Source organism: Manis pentadactyla, chromosome 14, assembly GCF_030020395.1.
Source record: "Manis pentadactyla isolate mManPen7 chromosome 14, mManPen7.hap1, whole genome shotgun sequence".
NCBI lineage: Eukaryota > Metazoa > Chordata > Mammalia > Pholidota > Manidae > Manis > Manis pentadactyla.
In genome coordinates this window covers 20,723,588-20,747,713 of record NC_080032.1, presented here as the reverse complement: position 1 = coordinate 20,747,713, position 24,126 = coordinate 20,723,588, and the positions used below count along the sequence as shown (strand labels likewise).

General features: G+C 47.0%; 1 protein-coding gene across 3 annotated transcripts in view; it reads left to right on the top strand.

The window, feature by feature from the left end:
* RPH3A (rabphilin 3A) overlaps window positions 1–24,126 on the top strand; it is a 90,226-nt gene that overhangs the window by 52,527 nt on the left and 13,573 nt on the right. For all 3 annotated transcript variants that reach the window (XM_057491731.1, XM_057491732.1, XM_036929412.2), the window contains 10 exons: window positions 7,976–8,105; window positions 9,337–9,423; window positions 10,002–10,167; window positions 12,567–12,605; window positions 12,705–12,848; window positions 15,918–16,004; window positions 17,686–17,748; window positions 18,797–19,030; window positions 20,253–20,332; window positions 22,844–22,918. In XM_057491731.1, coding sequence (XP_057347714.1) covers window positions 7,976–8,105; window positions 9,337–9,423; window positions 10,002–10,167; window positions 12,567–12,605; window positions 12,705–12,848; window positions 15,918–16,004; window positions 17,686–17,748; window positions 18,797–19,030; window positions 20,253–20,332; window positions 22,844–22,918 — 1,105 coding nt within the window. The remainder of the gene's footprint in view (window positions 1–7,975; window positions 8,106–9,336; window positions 9,424–10,001; window positions 10,168–12,566; window positions 12,606–12,704; window positions 12,849–15,917; window positions 16,005–17,685; window positions 17,749–18,796; window positions 19,031–20,252; window positions 20,333–22,843; window positions 22,919–24,126) is intronic.

Below are 24,126 nucleotides of genomic sequence, written 5' to 3'. Positions count from 1 at the left end.
CTGAGAAAACTGAAGCTCTCTGAGGTTAAAACCCTCGCCCAGGGTAACACAAGCCTTTACATGGCCAGAAGAGACTTTGAACTGGAATCTGTCTTTGCACTTTATCCTATTGCCTTTTGGGATGCGGGCAGGGAAGCCAACTGACAAATGGCTTCAGGGGTTTAGGGAAGTCAGTAATTTACAGGGTAACTCAGGTCCCTGGGCTCAGTCTCACGCACTTCCTCCTTCCATGGGACAGTTGTTCCTCTCCACTGCAGTGACCCTCGCACTGCCCCACCCTGGGCCCCAGCAACACATTCTCTTGGCTGTACTTTCCATGCCAGGGAAGGGCAGGTGGAGGGGTTAAAAAGAGCCCCAACCATAAGCACTGAGATGGAATAGACTCCATTCTCCTAAAGCAGGTGACAGCATCTGGGCAGCTAGACTTAGCCTCCAATCCCATCTCTGCCACTTGCAGGCCCTGTGCCCTTGGGCAAGTGACTTCCCTTTGTGTGCCTCAGTTTCCCCATCTGTAAAATGGGAGTGACTAATAGAACTGATCTCGCAGGTTGTAGATGGCTCAAGGAAAACAATGCATATAAAGTACTTACCACAGCTTGTGGAAACTATTACTATTGCTGGGTTTATAATGACCCAGAACCTTGCCTGGCATTGACTACACACTTTAGCTTGGCTGAGTCTTCTAGCTCTCTTTCTCTCTTGGCTCCAAGTCTGAGCTGGGGTGACCCCCCTCCCCAAAGTGCTGAGGCCCAGGCAGGAATCCCATCCACCAATCCATCAAGGAGAGAGAATAAATCCACAGCTCCCCGGATGGTGACAGTAATAAACAATAGTGAGAATTAATGAGTCTGAAATGCACACCCCACCTGCCGGCCGAATGGCTTCACAGCAGAGCAGCTCAGTCGTTTAAGGACATGTTGCTGAGAGGCCCTGGCATTGGGGTCCCAGGCAGGCTTCCATCAGAGCAGCCATGCCCCCGTCCACAGCAGATGGCACGATTTTGACTTCAGAAAATGCCAAGTCTAATAAACTTGATGGTAATATCCCACACTTGGCAATTAGGGTAAGGGGAAACAGCATGATTCTGGAATTGATGGCTTGTGCGCACGTGGGACAGAAGGAGGGAGATGGAGAGACAGCGTGGCATCCCCTCTCACTGTGCCGCGTGTTTGTGAATGTTGTGTAATCATGGTCAACCGCTGCTCTAAAGGCAGCTGCTCTGGCCCCATCCCGGTCAGTGGTGCCATCCCAGCTTTTCGCCATTGCCTCCTGGTTTCAGGAAACTGCACATGAACCCATCACACCTTGACAGGTGGGGCGTCTTCCTTGGCTCTGCAGCATACCACATTAAGCCTACCTCCTCGCGCAGTTGTACCTCCATTAGCCTTCTCTTCAGCGTTGAGACCCTGCAGCAATACCTGTCTGAAAGCTCAGTGGTTGCCTGAATGTTTCAGTGGCCCGTTTAGACTTTTGGAAGGATTCTGAGTTTAACAAACAAGCATTGTCAGTCCTCTGTTTAGCTTATAATCTTGTCTGTGGAAGGCAGCCAACGGGAGCTGGGCTCTCTGCAAGGACGGTGAATGTACAGCCAGGCTTTTGGAGATGTGTTCTGCATATAGGTACTGACCACTTGCACGTGCATGTGTGTGTGCATGCATGTGCCCTTGTTCACAGGGACAAATGCACATGTGCCTCTACTGGTGTGCCTGTGGGGCACATGTTCATATGTGGGTCCATGTGCCATCTGTGTGTGTGTATTTAGAGATGGGCACATGAGCCTTGACAATTCCTAGTCACTGCAGCTCCTTTAAAAGCTTTAGAAAGATGCATTTCATGGGCAGATTATAGCACCTTGGCTACACAGGAAAAGTGTGAATATAGGGAGTTATAAAAGCCACAAATTTCCTGAAGAAATAATGAGCAGCAGCCATTATTGAGTAGTTACCAGGTTCTGGGCATTTTACACTCTAATTTTATCTTTGCAATAATCCTAAGAAGTAAGGACTTTGTTGTCCCTAATTTACAGATGAAAAATGGAGGCTCAGAAAGGTTAAGTAACCTTTTTGGGGTCACAGAGCTAAGAAGTAGCAAAGTCCAGATAAGGACCCAGGCAAGCTCTCTCCAGAATGGACCCCAAAACCTTGCATTGTAACCGTCTAAATTGATAAATCTTGAAAGTGTGAGTGTGTGTGTGTGTATGCATATGCATGAACATGTGTACATGTGCACATACGCATAGAGACACTTTCCAGGTTGAGAGGGAGCACCTGGAGAAGGTGACTGGGATCTCGCAGAGTCCAAAACTAGACTTCTTGGACATCCAGAGCCAGGCAGAGAGGAGTTGCCTAAACCTTGCTCTGGAGAGGAGGCTCAAGTCTGATTCGGATGTGAAGCAGGTAGAAAGAGAGCTGGTTGGCAGAATGACCAGGATTGTGGGTTTGGGAGGCAGAATAACGGCCCCCCCAAAGATGCCCACATCCTAAACCCTAGAACTGTGACTATGTCATCTTACATGGCAAAAGGGACTTTTGTAGATGTGATTAAATTAGGAATCTTGAGATGGAGGAAATTATCCTGGCTTATCCTGTGGACCCAGTATAACCACATGGGTCCTGGTAAGAGGGAGGCAGGAGGATTAGCATCACAGCAAGATGGGGAAATGCTGTACTGCTGGCTTTGGAGTTGGAGGGAAGGGGCCATGAAGGCATATAGGTGGCTTCTATAAATTGGAAAGGCAGGGAACAGATTTTCACCTAGAGTCTCTAGAAAAAAATGCAGCTCTGCCAGGGCCTGAAGTCAGCCCAGTGAGACCTGCATCAGACATATGTAAAATGCAGATTTTACCTCCACAACTATTAGACAGTAAATGTATGTTGTTTTATGCTACTAAGTTTGTGGGAATTTGTTACAGCAGCAGAAGGAACGTCATACACACAGTGACTCCTTGAGCCTGGTAGCATGCAGTGGCATTTCATAGCCCTCCTTTTAGGGTGCTCTTTTTACCACTACTAAGTTAGGCCCATTTGGGACAATCTTGTGGTTTTAAGGAACCTGGTCCAAACCCAGTGTAGGCAAAATCTGTCACATTCAGGAACCACTGCAGTGCCTGAACCTGTCACTGCTCTGAGCCGCCCAAGGGCTTTGTCCTTATGTCTCAAAAGACGGCAAGTTGAATGCCTTCTACGTAAAGCCCTTTGATGCTGTGCCATCATTCTTAGACTCAAGACCTGCATGGGATGGCCCCTGCCTACTTCCCTAGGCTTGTCTCCCACCATCTAACCCACCAGCTATGCTGAGTGCCTCTCAGGTCCTTTGCACATGCTGTTTCCTCTTCTTCCAGGGTGTTTCCTCATCCTCTTTACTGGGTCAGCTCCTCTTTATCATCAGGTCTCAACTCAATGGTCACTTTCTCTGACGCCCCATCTTGACCATTTATGTCCCCTCTTGTGCGTTCTCCTAGCTGCCCAAAACTGTTCTTCAGAGTGCTGAGGCTGAGTGTAATCACGATGATCTGCATGGTTATTTAAAGTGTCTGAGTTCCTCGCTAGAGGCCACTCCCTGAGGCTGGAGACCGCTTCTGGTTTGTTCCCTGTTGGGTTCTCACTGTCTGCTTGGCGTGTGGTAGGTGCTCCACAAACATTTGGAGTAGCCTATCTGCACCCATTTGGAGGGCAAGGTCAGACCAAGCTGAGAATCCACTTCCTACCACTTCCGTAGGTCATCAGTTGCTGCCCAGAGGAGGGGATGTACCCTTTCTGGTGCCTCTGGGAGCATCCTGGGAAATAGAAGGTGCCCACCCAACTTCACTGGGTAACCAAAGGCTCCCCTTGAGCGCCCAGCCTGGTGATGGATGTTTCCTGGATGTGAGGTGTGAGTAGTAGTCATAAAGTTAATCAGGCATGTAAAAACGTAAGTAGAGAGTGACAGCCACTTAGAGCGTCCAGCTAATTGGGCAGTTAATGTGGAGACATTAGACAGGCAAACAAACAGGCTGTGGAAGCAGACAGGTCCTCTCTTAGGCAGTGAGGAACCTTCCATTTCAGAACACCAGGCGCATCTTCTGTTTCAGCCCCAGGGTCTGAGAATCCCTGACTGTTGGCCAGGAGGGGAGGCTTGAGGTGCATCTCATCTCACCTCTCACATGATAGTCTGGGAAAAGGGGACTCAGAGCAGAGGCGTTACAAGGTCATTGACTGGATAAAAGGTAGGAATCAAACCTGCATCTTTTAAACCTTGGCTTACCTGTTCTCTATCTTCAAAAATGCACTTTTTTCTCCTGATATAAAGCTAAGACATACTAAAGTTAAGAAATGGTAAAGGAGTCCAGCTCCCTTGAGGAGGGAGGTGGGGAAGTGTTAAAGAAGAAAATAACAGTTGCTTATATTCCCACTACCCAGTGATAATCACTATGAGTATTTTGGTGTGTTTCCTTTCTAATTTTTTTTTTTTGTCCAGTGAATATGTTCAAATGAGCATGTTCTAAACCCAAACTCATACCCTGAATCACAATTGTCCATCCTGGGTTCTTTTCCCCCACTGAATGCAACAAGGAAAACATTTTCCCATGTGATTTGCTCTCCTGCTTCCTTCCTGACGATAGCATTTCTCAAAGTGTAGCCAAGAATTCACCAGCATCAGGATCACACAGTCGAACCACTTCAAAATGCAGATTCCCCTGCCCAGCCCCAGACCCGCAGAATCATTGTCTGAATGTCAAAACACGTAGGTGATTTGGAGACACCACGCATTTGGGGACCATCCCTTCATGCAGGGGCTCTCAGCAGGGCCGTAGGCTGCGATGCTGGCAGCTGGGCTTCACCAGGTCCATAGCTGAGAAGCTGGGGCCCCATGCATTGTGTACTTCTTTTTAATGCTCTCTGAGTGATTGACATACATTGTGAGTTGTGAGAGTCTTCCATGAGGCATGTGGGGTGAAGAAGCTGAATTGTTTTATCACCATGACTCCTTGTCTTCCATGACATAATATTGACTTAGCTTCCTGTGAAGTTTTATTTCCAAGTTTATACTCTTTGGCTGGTGGGGCCCTCCATGTTGAGTCTCTCGTATTTGGGGCAACCGAGAGGGTGTCCCAGTGGATGGGCTGCAGGAAACCCTCTGTTCATTCCTGATCTTCAAACAGAGAAGGGAGGTCTGCCCATCTTCACCCCACATGCTTCTCCCTTTATTGGTCTGTTCTGAATTCACAAATAACAAGGGTCCCTGAGCTGAGACATCCAAATAATGATCTACATCTGTTGTTTTTCCATGCCATTTGCTGCCACTGATAGAAGCTAATGACACTCTCCCAGTACAATGCATGTTAATGGAGCCTTTCAGCATCTAGAATTCTCCACTTCCCAGCTGTGTGACTTGGGTAAATCACTTAACCTCTCTGTGTCTCCATCTTATTATTTGCGGAATGGGGACAAGGATAGTCCTTAGGTTAGGTGGGCTGGAAGGAATTCAGGAAACCCACGTGAGTGCTGATCTCTGCCCCTGGCATGTGGTAAGTGCCCAGTAAACATCGGCTATTGTTATTCTAGGTGTTCTGAGACCTTAGATGGGGCTCACTCCCCGTTACTGCTCCCACCCGCCATCATCCTATAAAATCAGTTTCTAGAGGAACAGGGAGGAGGGATGCAGGAAGAGGAAGATGAGGGAAGGAGGAGCATGCAGACTTGACTCTGTGCATCCGCCTCCCTGAGCGGCTCTGGCTGACCTGGGTCACGGTGGAGGCTCCCAGACCTACAGGCTGCGTTTGGCTGTTTCTTGGGCAGAGCGGCTCTGTTAAATAGAACACAAAGGGAGAAGTTGTTATTTACAACATTGCCAGTCAGAGCGCTTTGAGAGAATGGCAAAGGCGAGGAGGGCCTAGAGGGGGAGTCAGCATCAGGTGGCTGCCAGGCAGGGCTGCCTGGGGCCTCCTGGGGCCTGCGATGCCCAAGCCCCATCCCAGCGGTTCTCATGCCTGCCGTGTCCACAGCTGGGACCTGCTCGTGGAGGGGCGGGCGGGGTCCAGATCCATCTATGTGCAGTGACTGTGGCTGGAATGGGAACAATAGGTCTTGTAAAAGCAAGGAGATGACTTACTTTAAGCTGGTGAGAAGTGTCCCACACCTGCCTGAGATCACAAGGATGCCCACAGGTTATATTGTTAGGTAGCCTTGCTATTTAGAGTACACCTGGGGACCAGCAGCACCAGGTGGAAGCTTTCTAGAAATGCAGCATCTCAGGCCCTACCCCAGACCTGGTGCTTCAGAACCTGCATTCTGACAAGATGCCCGGGTGTGCACATTAAGTTAGAGAAGCAGCAGTGTAGTGCACATGAAACTTGGGTTCTAGTTTTGGCTCTGCCACTTCCTAGCTGTGTGACATTGGGCAAGTCACTTAACTTCCCTGTGCCTCACTTTCCTCACCTGTAAAATGGTATAACTGCCTACTTCCTAGCATTGGGGGGCAAAAAACTTCATAGGCTGCCCTCATTCATTCATTCATTCATTCATTCAGTGATTCAGCCATCATGTGGGCACTGTTCTGGTCCTGGGAACAGAGCAGGAACATAACAGACAAGGTCCCTGGCCCAAGGAAGCCCACAGTCCAGAGAAGCAGCCAGAGATGCAGTCGCAATTAATTAGTTATTTAATGTAGATAATCTCACAATTACAGAGTGACTAATGTGAAGAAGTACAGCATTGCTATGAGAGTAAGTAAAATGGGTGGTCAAAGAGGGCTTCTAAGAGAAAGTGATATTTCAACTACAATCTGAAGTTTAAGGGGAATCTAGGCAGTAAAAGTGTAAAAGTGTGTGTGTGTGTGTGTGTATGAGAGAGAGAGAGAGGGTGGGGGGATCATAGCTATGGAGGGGGGCTTATTCCAGGCATTAAGGAACAGAATGTGCAAAAGTACTGAGGCAGGACAACTGGAACTCAAAGACCAGTGTGACCAGCATAGTGGTTCTCATTCGAGTGTGCATCAGAATCCTCTAGGAGGCTTGTTGCAACAGATTTCTGGGCTCCAACCCCAGAGTCTCTGATTCAGTTGGTCTGAGTGGAGCCCAAGAATGTACATTTCTCACAAGTTCCCAGGTGACACTGACGCAGAGGGCCTGGCAGTCACACTTAGAGAGCCACTAACTAGAGTATCAAAAGGAAGACCAGGGGGAAAGAGGTTACAGGTTTCACCTGAGGCCAGGCCACAGTGGGTCAAGGAAACCCCATGGAATGGGAACTGGCTGAAGGTTTTAAAGTGAAGAGGGAGTGACATGATCAGATTTATGTTTTAGTATCATCACCATGGTTGTGGTGGGGAGAGCAGACTATAGAAGGCCACGGCTTGTATTAAGAAATACAATTAAGAGATTACTACAGTCATCTACGGGAGATGGGTGAGATTCACGTAATGGAGACAAATAGGTGGATTCCAGAAATGTTGGGGAGGTAGATGCAATAGCATTTGCTTGGATCATTGTCAGAAGAGCAGGTGGTCAAGGAAGACCCCCAGCTTTCTGGTTAGAGCAGGTTAGCCGATAGTCTTGTCATTTTCTGAGAATGGGAGTAGCTATGCTGGGGATGGGGCTGGAGAGCAGCCAAGATGAAGAGTTCAGCTGAAAGCACAAGTTTGAGATGGCTGTGAAGACATCCAAGGGAAGACAGCGTGTAGACAAGTAGATACACAGATCTGGAGCTCAGAAGGCAGTTTTTGCAGAGGAAGTCATGTGAGATGGCAAGGACTAGACAAGGTTCTAAATCTGGAATCGATAGAAAAGGTGGGAGATGCAGGATTTGGGTTCTCTGGTGTTCTGAGAATACATCAGAACTTCATATGCATGGGCCTTTTTCTGGGGAAGGGTCCCACTGTCATCATCAGATACTCAAGAGGCCAGGATTCGGAGAAGGTTAAGCCCATTGGCCTGACACCGTGGGAGAGTCCAGTGCTCCCTGGTTCTTTAAGTTCATCACTCTGTCTCTGCTTCCAGGCGCCTGGTGGACCGTCTGGAGAACATGAGGAAGAATGTGGCCGGGGACGGGGTGAACCGCTGCATACTGTGTGGAGAGCAGCTGGGGATGCTGGCCTCTGCCTGTGTGGTGTGTGAGGACTGTAAGAAGGTATCGTCACCCTCTTCTCTGCTTCCCTGCTCATCACATGCAGAGGGGCTAGGTCTGAGCTCCAGCCTTGGGAGGCCCTGGGTCTTAGGGATGGAGCTTGGCTCCTGAACACTAGTTGCCAGAATATGATTCCCTCTGGGACACTCCCATGCCAGCTGTCTTCCAAGGCAACCCTGATCTTGTTTCTCTCCTGGAAGTCATTCTGATCCTTCTGTCCCCTTGGAGCTCAGCTCCATCCAGGATGAACTTGGGAGACTTAGGCAGGACATGTGCTATGGTTGAGCCTGCAAGTGTCCTGGTTGTGGCTTAGCTGTAATGTGTCAAGCTAAAGAGCATGCTGGGCACCTCTTTACACATGTGTGTGCATGGAAGCTTAACCAACGACTCTGGGTTATGGTACACACGTCTCAGAAAGCCCCTCTCCAGCCAAGTTAGGACCACTGGGCTTCTTGATTATCCATTCTTGAAGGGTTGTCTGCCTGTGCTTTCTCCACTCTGCACCCTCTGTTCAAGCTGTCTGCACTTGCCAATTCCAGGACATAGATACAACTGTCCTTGGGTCTGCCCGATTCCAGGAAAGGATTTCAGGGGAGCAAACCAATGGGAGACATCCAGAATGTCACGTGGCATCTCCTGCTTGGGGTCTCATTTAGCACTCAGAATGGAATAGCAAAGAAGGTTTATCTATTGCAAAATGCTTGTCTGCTGCAGCCAACCAGAAAGTAAGAATTTTGTGACCTATAAGATCTTCCTATTTGTCTTGGCTGCCAGGAAACTCAGCCAAAAGTATATTGTTCTATCACATTGTCATGGCGTTTACTCAGGTAACTTCCTTCTCCTTGAAGAGTTGAACCTGTAGCCATAGTCTAGATTGTCTCACGTTCCTTTGGGAAAGAAAGAATAAATAAATTCATAAACAAAATAAGTATATGGCCTTTCCTCTTGAAAAATCATGTCAGTGATGTCCTGAAAACTCAGAGCCCACAGGGACTCTTTCCGATATCCAGTGCTTGAGAATGACTCCAGTTCTTGTTGTTGGAAATTAAGACTCAGATTGGAACTTCTAAGCAGTCTTGATCATGGGAGGGGGTAAGAAAAAGAGAGTTCAATATCCTTACATCCACCAAAAGGAAATAGGGCTCTATTGCTATCCTTCCTGGCTGCTTCCCTGATCACTGGCAGCTCAGAGCCTAGCATATCTGAGCATGCACTGGCTATGTTTTGTCCCCAGAATGTCTGCACCAAGTGTGGGGTGGAGACCTCCAACAATCGTCCTCATTCCGTGTGGCTCTGCAAAATCTGCATTGAGCAAAGAGAGGTGAGTGGATTGGTCCCATCCTGCTTCTGGAGCCCCGTCCTTTCTTTGTCTAGCTCCCCCTTCTTTGTTGGAACCAAAACAGGGTGGCAGTTGAGGTCTGGGGAACCTGGTCAGGCATGGGTCTTAAGGGGTTGGTTTGAAAGCAACCAGCTCAGCTGTGAACACAGCAACAGTCCCCAGATGTTTGAATGTATTTTTTTTCTCCCCTTCCACTTTTGGAATTTTTCTCTGCCCAGCAGTATGGAACACACCACATCTAAGAAGTGGTATGTTACACTTCATATCCAGTCTTTTCCTTCCACTTTCCAGCTGTATAACCTTATTCCAGTTCATAACCTTCCTGATAGTCAACTTTCTTCATCAAGAAAATGGGTATACTCAGACCCTCTTCTTGAGTATCAGGGACATTGTGGGCATCAAATAGGAATTGTGAAAAGTTGCATACTGGTGAGAGATGTGTGCTGGCTATTGTGTTAGTGCACAGACAGCAGGGAGCAAAGCTAAAAACTGGCATTCACAAAGGCAAGAGCAATAGTGCTTGGCTGCTGTGTCTTCATCCTCTCCCTCTCCTGCCCCAGGTATGGAAGCGTTCTGGAGCATGGTTCTTCAAGGGCTTCCCCAAACAGGTCCTCCCCCAGCCTATGCCTATAAGGAAGCCCAAGACCCAGCAGCCAGTCAGTGAGCCCACTGTCCCTGAGCAGCCCACCCAGGAGCCCAAGCACGCTGCCCGGGCTCCAACTCGAGGTAGGACAAAAATGACATTTCCTTTCAGTACCAAGGACAGATCCTGGCTAACTTGTCACTTAGAGGATGTCCTGACCTCCTGTCTGTGTTTCTACCCACGTGGTGGACAGCCAGGCTCTGGGGTTGGGTCTAGGATGCCTATGTCCTCTTCACAGCTCACCAAAAATAATTATCAGGAATGTAGCCCAGAGAACCCTCCAGCAATGCCTGGCAGCCAAAAGTCTTTGTTGTCATCTGTCCCTGCTGGAGCATTCAGAGGTACAACAGAGGTGGGAATTAAAATTAGAAATGGAGAGACTCCCATCACTCTCTGGAGCCTGGGGGGATTTGGGGCTTGCTGAGGAGGCCTTCCTTGCCCCTGATATTTCTTCTATCCACCACCAACTGCAAATCTGAAATTGGACTAATTAAAGGTAAAAGATGAACAGACAGGAAATTAGTAAAGGAAAATTACCACTCCTATGGATATTATCACTATTATCCAAGTGTTATTATTAGTTATTAAAAGAATGATAAAAAGGAAGAGGCCAAATAGTAAAAAGGAAAAAAAATAACCAACCACAATAAAAACATTATAATTGAATGAGACCATAAGCACTGACCAGATAAAGCCCTTGCAACAATTTCAATTAACACTGAGTCATAAAATCTGGTCTGCATGACAATTCCGGAGTTGTGTGCAGGCAGTGCTTCTGAAAGGAAGGTTTTAGTTGAAGGTTTCAAAAATGGAAGTGCCCAGCTATGTTTCCTATAAGATTACTTCTCAAGAGTCCAGTACAGTGGCTGGCACTTAAAAGGCACTCAACAAATGCTTTCTTCCTGACAAGGCATGAGCAATTTCTATTCCTTGTGGAGAATCACCAAATTCTCAATATACACTACATGCCCTAGAGGCCCCCAGTCTCCACCACTAGAGCATCCTTCTTTCTCATTTCCCATTACTCCCTCTAGACTGCGAAGCTAGCATAGCGTAACTGTCAAGACCTCGGACATCTGAGGTCAGAAAGACCTGAATTTGAATTCCAGCCCTTGCTTGGGCAAGTCACCTATCCTTTTGGAGACTCTTGCCCCATCTATAAAATGGAGTTAATAACTCATTGAGTTTTAGTCTGAAGATGAAATGAGATACTACACGCGAAGTGCTTTGCAGAGTGGAGCACTTTGTAAATGTTGGCCAATCTCACCGCTTATACACAGATACATACACATATGCACATAATGGTATGAATGAGCTTACCAGATAAACTCTAGACAAAGCAAATAACTCTGAAATATTGTGGATGTGACACCCATTCACCTCACTAGGAAGAAATAACATCACCAGCATTGTACACTGAGACTTAAAAAAATTAGTGGTGCTGGTAATAATAATTACCAAATTATTTTTAATAATTACAAATAATTATTATTGATTTAAATAAATCACCCAGTGCTCGTGAATGTGTGGGGCAACAGGTACTCTATCAACTGTTGGTAGGACTCTAAGTCACTCCCAACCTTTTGGAAAGTCCCTGGCAGAATTTATTAAAATTTGAAGTATATATACCATTTGATCCAGCCATCCCTCTCTGGGAATGTTTTTTAATAGCAATAAAAGGACCAACATAAAAGATATATGTACATTTATTGCATTATTATGTATGGTACCAACAACACTGGAAAAGCCTACATGTTCATTAGTAAAGGAATTGTTGAATGGATTAGGATATATCCACTCCATACTATACCGAGCATCTTTTAAATTTGAATGATATAAATGTATATTATAGATTTGGAATTATGCCAGGATATGCACTTGCAATATTCTTTTAACCAAGAACAGACAAAATCCCTGCTTTTGCAGCTAAAATTCTAGTGGGGGAAACAGGTGCTCAAGAAACAGCAAATGCAAATATGATATAATAGCAAGTAGTGTATACCTGCCTGGAAGCCAAAATGAAGCCAGGAAAGTGGGTAGATAGTGACAGAAGACTCTGTGTGAGATAGAATGGCCAGGGAAGGGCTGCCTGATGAGATGATATTTGGGCAGAAACCTCACGAAAGTGGTAGAGAAGGCTTGCAAAATATTTGGGGCTACCATATGCAAAGGACTTGAGGTTGCAGCATGAGTCCTCGGGAAAATCAAGTTGAGTTGAACAAAGCACATTCTAGAATGGTATATAGCCAGTGACCCCAGTTAGTTCTTCTTTAAGCCTATGTGTGCTCATATGTGTTTATGCATGCAAAGGAAATAATGTGAAATAGTTCATGGGAGCTACATCAAAGGGGAGATTGGGAGGGGAGACTTCTAAATGAAAAAAAGTTCTTGGGATGGTGGATGGGGCCCTTTGTGAGTCCTTAATAATGGCTCTCCGGAAATCATAAAACAAGCACTCCCCATAATTTCTTTCTCTTTCCAGGTGACACTGAAGACAAGAGGGGCCCAGGTCCGAAGACAGGTGTGTTCTGCCGACTCTGTCTTCTACTTTGGGACAGGAATGCTTTTGCCGTACTCCTCCATTGCCTTTCCTCTGTTCAATCCATGCTTTTCCTTCCAGGCCCTGACCTGGCCTCTACTCCTGGGCGAGGAAGTTATGGGCCCCCTGTGCGCAGGGCCAGCGAGGTGCAGGCGAGCTCATCTAGCCTGGACCCAGAGAGCTGGGACCAGGGTCACACCGGAGACTCCAGCCGGAGCCCAGCAGGTAGGAGAGATGGGCAAACCCAGGCAGACTTCCTGAATGAGGAGAATCAAAAGGGATGTGGAGGACCATGTTTTTATTCATTTATTTATCCAGTACTTATTGAGTACCTACTGTGTGTCATGTTCTGTTCTAGATGCTGGTTCTAGTATAAGGGAGAGGAAAGACAGGATTCAGAAACAATTCTGATTCTAGACATCCATAATTTTGGTTATATCGTTCCCTTGCTCGAGTGCTGTAAATAAGAAAAACATGGAATTTTTTCCCTCTTCCCCCCAAAAACTCTGGGTTGAAACACCCCTTGGCTTTGAGCAAAGTCAGGATGCTTTCCTCTCATAGATCCACCCAAGTTCTCTCTTGCCGTGGCAGGTGGCCTCTACTGTCTGTAACATAGGGGTGTCAGCACAGCCAGGCCGCCGCCAGCAGCCGCTCGCGCCTCCTGGGGTTCCGGCACCTCTGGCCTCACTCATGGTGGATTTATTTGGCAAGACTGCCCACTGGTGGGAATCCTTGATTCCTGAGCTTTGAAAGAAATGTCTACTAGCTTGGGGAGATCATGTTCTTCAGTCCTTTGTGTGAGACTCAGAACAGCTTCATTTCTTTTGTAATGAAGGAATGAGACCAGGTCTAAAGTTAGATGGGCTGAGTACTTAGGTCCCGTGCTGACCTCTGGCCTGTTCTTCCTGAATAGAGGGTTTGTAGCTTAGCTCCTTAGCTCCTCTTCTTGACAAAAGACCTGGGCACATCCTTTGTGCTAATCTGCTACCTAGACCCCCTAATGACCCTATGATTCAGATTCCCAGAGAAAGATTAATTTCATAGATCTGCAACATCAGAGAATATTTACTGAGTGCTTACTATGTGCCAGATGCTGTCCCAAGCTCTTCACATATGTCATCTCATTTAATCTTTGTCACAACCCCGAATCCAGGTGTGAAGACTTTTATAATTCCCATTTAACAGACATAGAAACTGAGCTCAGAGAAGTGATGCTATTTGCCCTAGGTCACACAGCTGGTAATTGGCTAAAATGGAAATTAAATCCACATCTGCCCAACATCAAAGCCTGTGTTTTTTGTTTTTTCTCTTCCAGAGGTGAAGTTTTTATTGACAATGCTTTTAAAAAATCTTTACTGTAATAAAATGTACCTAATATGAAATGGACAGTTTTAACTACTTTTAAGTGTACAGTTTAGTCACATTGTCATGCACCCATCACCACCATCCATCTCCAGAACTATTTAATCCCAAACTGAAACTTCGTAGACATTAAACAATACCTTCAACTTCCCTCCTGCCCAGTCCCTGGCAACCACGAATCTATCTTGCCTCTGTACACTTGCTTATTCTAGACACTTCGTATAAACAGAATTGTAATATGTGGCCTTTTGTGACTGGCTTATTTCACTTAGCATACTGTTTTCAAGGCTCATTCATGCTGTCGCATGTACCAAATTTCATTCCTTTTTAAGACAATAATATTCCATTGTCTGCATAGACCCCATTTTGTTTATCCATTCATCTGCCGACGGACACTTGGGTTGTTTCCACCTTTTGGCTAGTGGGAATAATGTTGCTATGAACATTGGTACATAAATATTTATTTCAGTTCCTGCTTTCAGTTCTTTGGGGCATATACTTAAGGAGTGCCAATGGCTGGAGTATATGGTAAGACTGTGCTTAATTTTTTGAGGAACCACCATAGTGTTTTCCATGACAGCCTCACCATTTTAACATTCTCAACAGCAGTACATGAGGGTTCCAGTTTCTCCACATCTTCACCAACACTTGTTATTTCCTGTATATGATATACACGTTCCATATATAACCTAGCCATCTTGATGGCTGGGAGGGGGCATCTCATTCTGGTTTCCATGGGCATTTCCCTAATGATCAGTGAAATTGAGCATCTTTTCATGTGCTTATTGGCCATTCATATATCTTCTCTTTGGAGAAATGTTTGTTCTTTAGCCCACTTTTTAATTGGGTTGTTTGTGCTTTTATTATTGAGTTACAGGAGTTCTTTATGTAGTCTGGCTAATAATCCCTCATCAGATATATAATTTGCAGATATTTTCATTCCATTGGTTCCTTTTTCACTCTGTTGACAGTATCAACATTGTCATTTGATGCAGAAACATTTTAAATTCTGATCAAGTCCAATTTACCTGATTTTTCTTTTGTTTTCTGTACTTTTGGCTCATATCCCCAAAAATCATTGCCAAAGCCAACGTCATGACGTTTTCCCTGTTTTTGACTAAGAATTTTATAGTTTTAACTCTTGGGTTTAGGTCTCTTATCTCTGATTTATTTTGAGTTAATTTTTGTTTATCAAAGCCTGTGCTTTTAACCCATGTATGATTTTGCCTCCTGAGGGAAAAGACAGTCACATGACATTCCTAAATCGCATTTGGATCCCCTATCCCTGGACAGTCATTATAAATCTTCCCCTTATCTATGAAGCTTCTAGCACTTACTTGCTCAACCTTGGGCTGAGTTAATTACTCCATCCTCTGAGGTCCCGGAGTACTGACACACAGCTCTAATGAGCACTGCACAGCTTTTTAAAGAAAAGTCTGGGATATAATGCTAGGTCCATGTGAAGATAGAGACCAGATTCTTCCAATAATAATAACAGTGTTTAGGGTTTACTATGTGCCAAACACTGTTCTGAGCACTTTGCATGCACCGTATCATTCTATCTCTACCACAACCTATGAGGTAGGTACTATTATCCCCATTTAACAGACAAAGAGGCTGAGGCCCAGAGAAGCTAGATCATGTGAGTGAAAGCAACATCACAGAACCTGCGCTTTTTCAACACCCATGTCACTGCTGTAACTTGCCCTGGAGGTCTGAGTATTAGAGTGACCACCCTCTAGGAAAGGAGAAAGGGGTCTGAGAGATCTGAGAGTGTCAGGGGCTGCATTCAATTCAAATCAAATCCAGAGACGTTGCCCAAGATGGGTCCCATGCTTCCCTGTTTCCACTGCGCGCGCGCGCGTGTGCGTGCGCGTGCGCGTGCGCGTATGCACGCACCTGACAAGCTGTTTCCTCTCCTTTCCCCTGCAGGTTTGAGACGGGCCAACACTGTCCAGGCCTCCAGACCTGCCCCTGCCTCCATGCAGAGCCCAGCACCTCCTCAGCCTGGGCAGCCAGGTACCTGCCACCCATCTGCCTGCTTAGGCATCACTCAGCTGGGACCCCAATACCTCCCAGCCTTGCTCAGAGAGCCCACTGGGCTTTCTGCAAGGCTGCAGCCACAGCCAAACCCTAAGGTCTTCTAAGACCCTTAGAATGGAAAGCTGGGCAGGGGTCGGGGGGCTGGGGGAGCATCTTACCCAGCTAAATGGAAGAAGCCACAGTGCTTCGCTCTTGAGTGTTTCCACCTGCAGGGACTGTCAGTCACACGCAGCAACCACCTACCCTTTATTTCCTTAATATCTTTCTTCGAGTTGACTCCTTTAAAAACATAACCGAGAGAACTTGCTATTACACACTCTCTTTCAAGGAAATTTAAAGGACATTGGCCTTATAAAAAGGCAATGTTCCCAGAAGAGTAGTGTGAGATTCAGCAAGAAATGGTAAGCAGGGAGATTAATGATTTGCAAAAATCTAAATAAATATGGACTGTGCAAAACAATAGAAATAATGCCTAGTTGGTACAGTTAAAAATTTGTTACTTTCAAAGAAACCTATATTGGCATATGTGGGAAATCAGCGTTCATGCCATAAAGAAGAGTGTATTAGTTGGCTAGGGCTGCTATAACACAGTAGCACTGGGTGGCTTAAAAAAAACAGAAATCCATTGTCTCACAGTTCTGGGCCAGAAGTCTAAAACCTAGGTGTCAGCACGGTGGTTCTCTCTGAAGGCTGTGAGGAGAATCTGTTCCATGCCTCTCTCCCAGCTGCTGGTGGCCTCAGGCTTTCCTTATCTCATAGACGGCATTCTTCCTATGTCTTCACATTGTCTTCCTTCTAGGCAGGTCTCTCCTGGGTCCACATTTCCCTTTTCTGTAAGGACATACTCATACTGGATGAGAGTCCACCCTAATGACTTCATCTTAACTTGATCATCTGTAAAGACCCTATTTCTAAATAAGGTCACATTAACAGGTACTGCGAGGTTGGGGTATCTACATCTTTTAGGGAGCACAACGCAAGCCATTATAGAGGGTAATTATACAAATTAACATAATGAAAAGAAAACAATGCAATGAAATCTCAGTACTCTGGCCTGCTGAGGGTTCTGATTTCTCTTTTGTTCAAAAGGGAAATTTGCAATGGTTAGAGAGGTGTTAAAGACAGAGTAGCATCTAGATGAGACTTTCTCCATGACGGAATCGGAAATGACAGGCAATAGAAACAGGAATAACTTTCTCTCTGTGTCACTGAATGTAATGTCATGCCCCATCCCTGTGACTCTCCTTGCATCCCACACTTTGGGAAATGTAGTTGTAAAGAGTCCACCCGGACCACTAATGCCACTGTAGCAATGGTAACTCAAGGCAAACTCAAAGCGTAAGCTTGCCTGCCATTTTGCACATGATTCTCACTCCATTCATCTGCCAGCCTCACAGAGGCTGAGAACAGCCAGAGAACATTGAAAAGCCGGTATGGTATCATCAGCCCCATTTACAGAAGAGGGAATTGAGGAAGGGAGGACTGGGTCTTGAACCCAGGACTTTCTGACTCCAGAATCCCCCAGTGGACCATTCCTGCAGCCCTGGATACCCCTGCACATCACCTACTGCCTCAGTCTTGTCTCCACACCCATGAAGAAGGGCAGCCCAGGGCAATCATCTCTGCTCTGTCCTCTTTCTCTCTTTTCCCCACTTAGGACCCCCAGGAGGCAGCAGACCGAGTCCTGGGCCAGCAGGTCGCCTTCCAGATCAGAGACCAGGCAAGTATCCTTCCAATGCCTGCCCTCTCTCCCACTTCAGCCCCCACACTGCCAGACCTCTGCCCACTCTGCACCCAGAAACCTAGCTGATGAGCTCAAAGGGGACCCTCTCATCCCACAACTCCAGATGGTCTATACTAAAATTAGATAGACAGAAAATGGCCTCACATGAAATGGATAAGAGCACACACTGTCTGGATTCACACCACTGCTCCTTCATATCCTGGCTATGTGAACCTGGACAAGTTACTTAACCTGCCTGAGCCTCAGTTTCCTTATCTCTAAAATGGGGATAATACTCTGACCTATTTCACAGAGTTGTGGGAGAATTAAACAAACTAACACATATAAAACTGTAGCACATGGCCTGGAATATATTACGACCATGCTGAGGGACAGTGATGATTATATATGTTACATGTGCATCGCCATCATCATCAATTACCACAGCAACAGCTTATTTGTTGTTCCCTAATGCACCAGGCACTGTTCTAAGGCTGTACATGTATATTAGGTATTGTTAAAAATAATAGCTACTACTATTTGAGCACCTTCAGGTATTATAATTCCCATTTATAGATGAGGAAACTGAGGCTCAGACACATTAAGTAACTTGCCCCAACTCACAGAGCAGAGATCCAAACCCAGGCTGTCTGGCTGCAGAGCCAAGACCACTGATAAGTACCACCATGAGTTGTGTTCTGCCTGCATCTGAGTCAGCTCATGGGACTTGTCATAAAACAGATTCCAAGGTCCCACTGCATCATCTACTGATTCTGGGTGGTGCCCAGGAACCTGCATTTTTGCACCCTTCCCTAGGTGGCTTTGACAAAGGCAACATTCCAAGAACCACTGAATAGCATGACATGACAGCCCTGTCACCTGGAAGTGGTGATCCTTCATTGAAGGGCTCTGGGTGACTCTGGTGCAAGGCTTACTGAATGCCTGGTATACAGTGGGTGGTCTCACTCATAGTAATACTGTAGCAGCTGATGCTGCTACTATTAAGACACACGGACTCAGCTGCCTCTTCCCATGTCCCCTGCAGAGGTGGCTCCCAGTGATCCTGGCTATGCAGGGGCTTCTGCCCCACCGCGGGAGGACAGAATGGGGGGAGTTGGCTACTCAGCAGTCGGAGCCAGGGAGAACCGCACAGGCCACCCTCCAGGTCCCTATTCCCAGGCGTCTGCTGCTCCCCAGCCTGCTGGGGTCCCCGCCCGCCAGCCCCCACCTCCAGAGGAGGAAGAAGAGGAAGCCAACAGCTATGATTCGGATGAAGCAAGTAGGTGGCACTTCACGGAGGGGTGTCTGGGAAAAGTTGCCTCAAGGGTCACTCCCAGGGAAACAGGAATGGCTCCAGGGATAGCCTTGTACACCCCCTGTCCCCCTAGATGCCAAATAAACATATTAACCAAGTTATAAAGAAAACTTTGTGCTACTAAATTCATAAAATGACATCAGCTTTCTAAAGAATTGGTACTATATATATATGTATATATATATATATATATATATTTTTTTTTAATACACATAACCTCAAAGTTACTATTTAAATCATTGAAAAGAGTACAGTTCAGCTGCATTCACTTGGTTTAGCTTGGCAGTTCCACAGAATTATCACAGCAGTTCTACTCTGTGGCCATCCTACTTTTCTGCCTTTCCACATCCTGGTCCTTCACCCAGAACAGTGACCCCTGCTCCCACTTTCTGCCTTACACATCTTTTCCTGGACCTGCCAAGCCTGGATGAACCCTCCCAGCCTGTGTCTGCCCCAGTCGTGATCTGTCCTGGCAATTCCTAACAAGCCTGCCTCCATTTTCAACTCTATCCTCCTCCCTCATCTCTATATTGAACAGGTTTTTATTGAGCACCTACTAGGTACCTCCAGACTATTCTAAACGTTAGGGTACCGAGGCAAAAACATGACAGGCAAGATGGCTGATCTAATGAAACTAACATTCTAGTAGAGAGACACAGTTACCATTGCACTGAGTTCATTTCAAATAGAGATAGAGCACCATGAAGAAAATAAAATAGGGTGAATAACCATGAAGATGGCTGCTTTAGATGCAGTGATCAGAGAGGGCTTCTCTGAGGAGGTGGCATCTAACCTGCAATATGGATAATGAGAAAGATACCAGCCATGTGAGGATCTACAGGAAGAGCATTCCAGGCAGAGGCAACAGCAAATGCTATCACTCATTTATTCCCTCAGCAAGTAAGTGAGCACTGACTGTGTGCCCTGCATTGTGCCCAGTGTGGACATAGCCATGAACAAGACAGTTAACTGAGCAATTGAACAAATGATTAACTGATCCCAGATGTGCTGAAGGCTCCCAAGTAGAAGAGGGTCTACAGGGATGGGTTATCCAGAGCAGGCCCTGAGCATTCCTCTCCTCTGTAGGCCCAATGCCTGGCCAGACTGGCACAGATTAAGTGCACATGAAATGTTTGTTGAATGACTGAATGAATGTTCTCTTGGTACCTGCCTCTGCCCCCTTCAGCCACCCTTGGTGCCCTGGAGTTCAGCCTTCTCTATGAGCAGGACAACAGCTCTCTGCACTGCACCATCATAAAGGCCAAGGTGGGTGAGGGGGCCCCACTCAGGGTGCTCTGGCATTTCTGGGGGACTTGGGGAGGGTATGAGTTACCAAGCCTGTCTTCTGTCATTGCCTTATCTTTCTGTGACAATGACGGAGATGACAGAGGGCAGGGATTAGCTATGGCCAATTCCTTTGGGGGTGTTCTTCCTCCAGCGATGATCCCAGAGGGGTTTCATTTAACTGTGGCTGCCACCCAGGAGTAGAGGCAGCCAGGCTTCAAGAGCAGAGCCCAGATCTGCCCAGCCCCTTCTACAGCCACTGGAGGGGACCGCAGAGGTGCCGCCGGGAGGCAATGACAGCCCGACTTGACAGCTGACTTGCCCACCGAACGGCTTCTTCTGTTTATGTGGCTGTCAAGTTGGAGCAGCGGCCTGAGTTGGGGGCCATTGTTGCAGATACAAGGACCATCATGTGGGCCTGCGAGGGGGCGGGAAAGGCAAACCAGGATGGAAGAGCATCTCCGCGCAGCAGGCTCAGGGGAAGGGAGCTGACTGAACTCCAGACCCTGAGAAAAGCTGGATGATATGAGTGCAAATCTCAGAAAGTAACTGAGCAGGATTCCCCCCACTCCAAGTCTGGTCCGTGTAGAAGAACAAGCAAGGCTGCAGAACCAGGTGTCCTGGGGTCAAATACCAGTTCCCCTGCTCCTAGCTGTGTGACTGAGGGAAGTTACTTAACCTCTCTGTGCCTCAGTATGTCCATTTGTAAACTGGAGATAGTAATAGAGTCTTGTCAATAGGGATGACTGTGAGTATTAAGTGTAAGACATGGGCTGGTTTGTGTAGAATGGTCCCCAACTATGCCTGTTGCCTCACTATGATACTTAAAAGCTCCTCTTTGACTCACAAAAACATCCCTGTTTGGATGATAAATGAAGTATGAAATGCTAACATGACTCCTAGGTCAACACACTCAGGTTATTTCATCAGCAAGCGAGCATTTATTGAGTCCCTATGATGTATCAGCCACAGTGGCAAGCACTTAGGTGCATTCACCACCACCCCAGTGACACAGGAAGCGAAGTGCATCTTATTTCATCTTCATAGGGACCTCTGAGGTGAGGAACATTATTGGCCCCATTGTGCAGATGGGAAACCTGAGGCCCAGAGAGTGAAAGCCTGAGGTCACAGCTGGTAGGTTTTGAGCTGAATTTGAGTCCAGAGGTAACAGTCTCTCTCTTTCTGTCCATAACCATTCACCCGCAGTCCCCTCTTCCAGCTCCAGATATGGGGGGAGCCACATCAGTATAGCCCCTTTGAGACAGGGCTCCAGAAACTCAGATGCCCACACGCTAGGCTGGTGATGGTGGTGAGAAGTGTGGGTTGGGTGTGAGATGTTAGAGGGTGCTAGTAATTCTGGTAAATTCAAGTGAGCAGACCCCAAACAAAGACAGTGTGATTCAAATTTTAATACACCATGCCTGCCAATTTGCACAGTTCTATCATTATTCCTATTTTACAGAGGGAAAACTGAGGCACAGAGAGACTAAATGACTTGCCTACAATTTGAACCGTGCTCTTCCCCATGAGGCTACCCTGCCGGCTCCTCCCTTGCACCCCACTTGTGGCCTCCTCCCCACCTAGTAGTAGTGAACCATGCTCGCCCTCACCTGGGCCAGAGCACCCTTCACAGGTGAGATCCCATCTGACCCTCCAAGAACCCCGGGATGCAGGCTACAAGCAGCCCCATTGAACAGATAAGGAGACTGAGGTTCACGGAGATCACAGGACACGATACACAGGATTTGGGTTAGTGGGGTGGCAGGGGACAGTGGGAGCCCAGAGGTGGGACACTGGGACACCTACCTGAGCCTGGGCACAGAGGGATGGACAGAGTATATCTGAGCCCCTTGAAATTTGGGAGTTGTTCATATTAGTAAGCCCAGATTAATTCCTGCCCCTGACAGACTCCCTTCCCCGCCAGTGCTTCATTTGAGCCCCATCCCAGCCCCATGAGGCAGGCCAGGCAGAGACTGTGATCCCCACCATACGGTCTCAGACACAGTGCAGGAGCCAGGGCTAGAATCAGGCCTCCTTTCCCTAGCCTCTCCTATTCTCCCACCCTTCCTATTTTGAGACAGCTTCCCACATCCTAGTAGTGACAGTCCAACCTTGAAGGGTTAGACTTACCGTGTGCCAGGCCCTGTGCCCAGCACTTTACAGGTGAAGCTATGTTTACATCTTACCACTTCATGAAGCAGGTACTGTTCTCATCCTGTTTGATAGGTAAGGAAAATGAGGCTCAGAGAGGTGAAGAAACTTGCCAAAGGTCACACAGTAGAAAGTGTGTGGCCAGGCTTTCAACCTTGTCTGCCTGATTCCAGAGCTCTTTCCCAGATACTGCATTTCCCTTCCCTCTCCTTGGAAGAGGAAGCCTGCAGGGTGGACTGATGGGCAGGACAAGTGCCAGGGGCCGTGGCCATTGCTTACGACAGCTGAGCACCTGGCCCTCCCAAGGTTCTCACACCACAGCTTTTGCCTTTTCTCTTGCAGGGACTGAAGCCCATGGATTCCAACGGCTTGGCTGATCCTTATGTTAAGCTGCACCTCTTGCCGGGAGCCAGCAAGGTACCATATGGCTGGGGCCTCTCAGCAGGATGGACACATGAGCCCTGGCAGGCACCCAAGGTTCCCAGCTCAGAGCCTAAAATGGCCCTATTTGCCCCAGTTCCTGTGTCCTCCCTGATGGCAAAGTCCTTACAAGGGGTTAGGGGGAGGCCAGCAGTCATTGTCCTTCAGGGACCATGGCTCTGCCCACTTCTCTGACCCAGAAACTTGGGATCCAGGGAGCAGCCAAAGGTCAAGAGAGAAGCAGATGCATTGATTATGCCCTTCACCTGCTCAAATATCTTCAGTGGCTCCCCAGTGCTGACCCTGGCCCACCTCCACCTACCCATTTTATGCCCCAACCAAGGGTTCCTCATCTCTCAATAGAAATGACTAACCCTCTCCAGATTTTAGGGCTAAGTACCTGAGATAATGTTCTACTACTGAGCAAAAATGTACCCCCTTCAAACTCACCTGCTGATCATACTTTCCTTTGTGGAGGGAAAGTGGGGTAATTCTCTCTGGATTAGCCCATGCAGAGCACATGACTGAAAATGGAAGTGTGCCTTCTTGGATTTTATTTTTTGTTTTATTGTGTTAATTTGGCACGGATGTCTTAAAAACAAAGAAGACCACAAGACCTCTTGGCCACATGATCTTAGGAAAATGCCTGTTAAAAATCCCTGCAAGTATCAAATGCCCCATAAGACAAAAGAGGGGACACACACACACACACACACACACACACACACACACACACACACACACACACACACACACACACACACACACACATTCTCTCTTTCACTCTTTGCATCAAGGAAGAGTACCTCCCCTGGCATTGGCCAAACTGTGAAGTGTTTGGCCACTCTCCTTCAAACTCCTTAGTGATGTTTGTTTCTCCTTGAGACTTTCTCCTTTGCTCACTCCTAAGTCCAAACTTGCATTGCCAAGGAATCCAGGGAGTCATTTACATGTTAATATGAATAAGATTTGTCACTTGGCCACCTCTTCTGGGTATGCTGCCTTTCTAGCCTTTCTCTCAGAGAAAAATGAAAGGACAAAGGTAGAGGGGGCAAAGATATTTTGCCTGCCCCCTCTAAGGAATTTCAAGCATGGATAATGGTATTTGGGGAAGCGAAAGGAGCTGTCCCAGTATCCCTAGAGATTGTTCCTTCATTGCCTAGGCATGGCTGACTCTTATTTCTGCCTTCCTGGCTTATAAATGA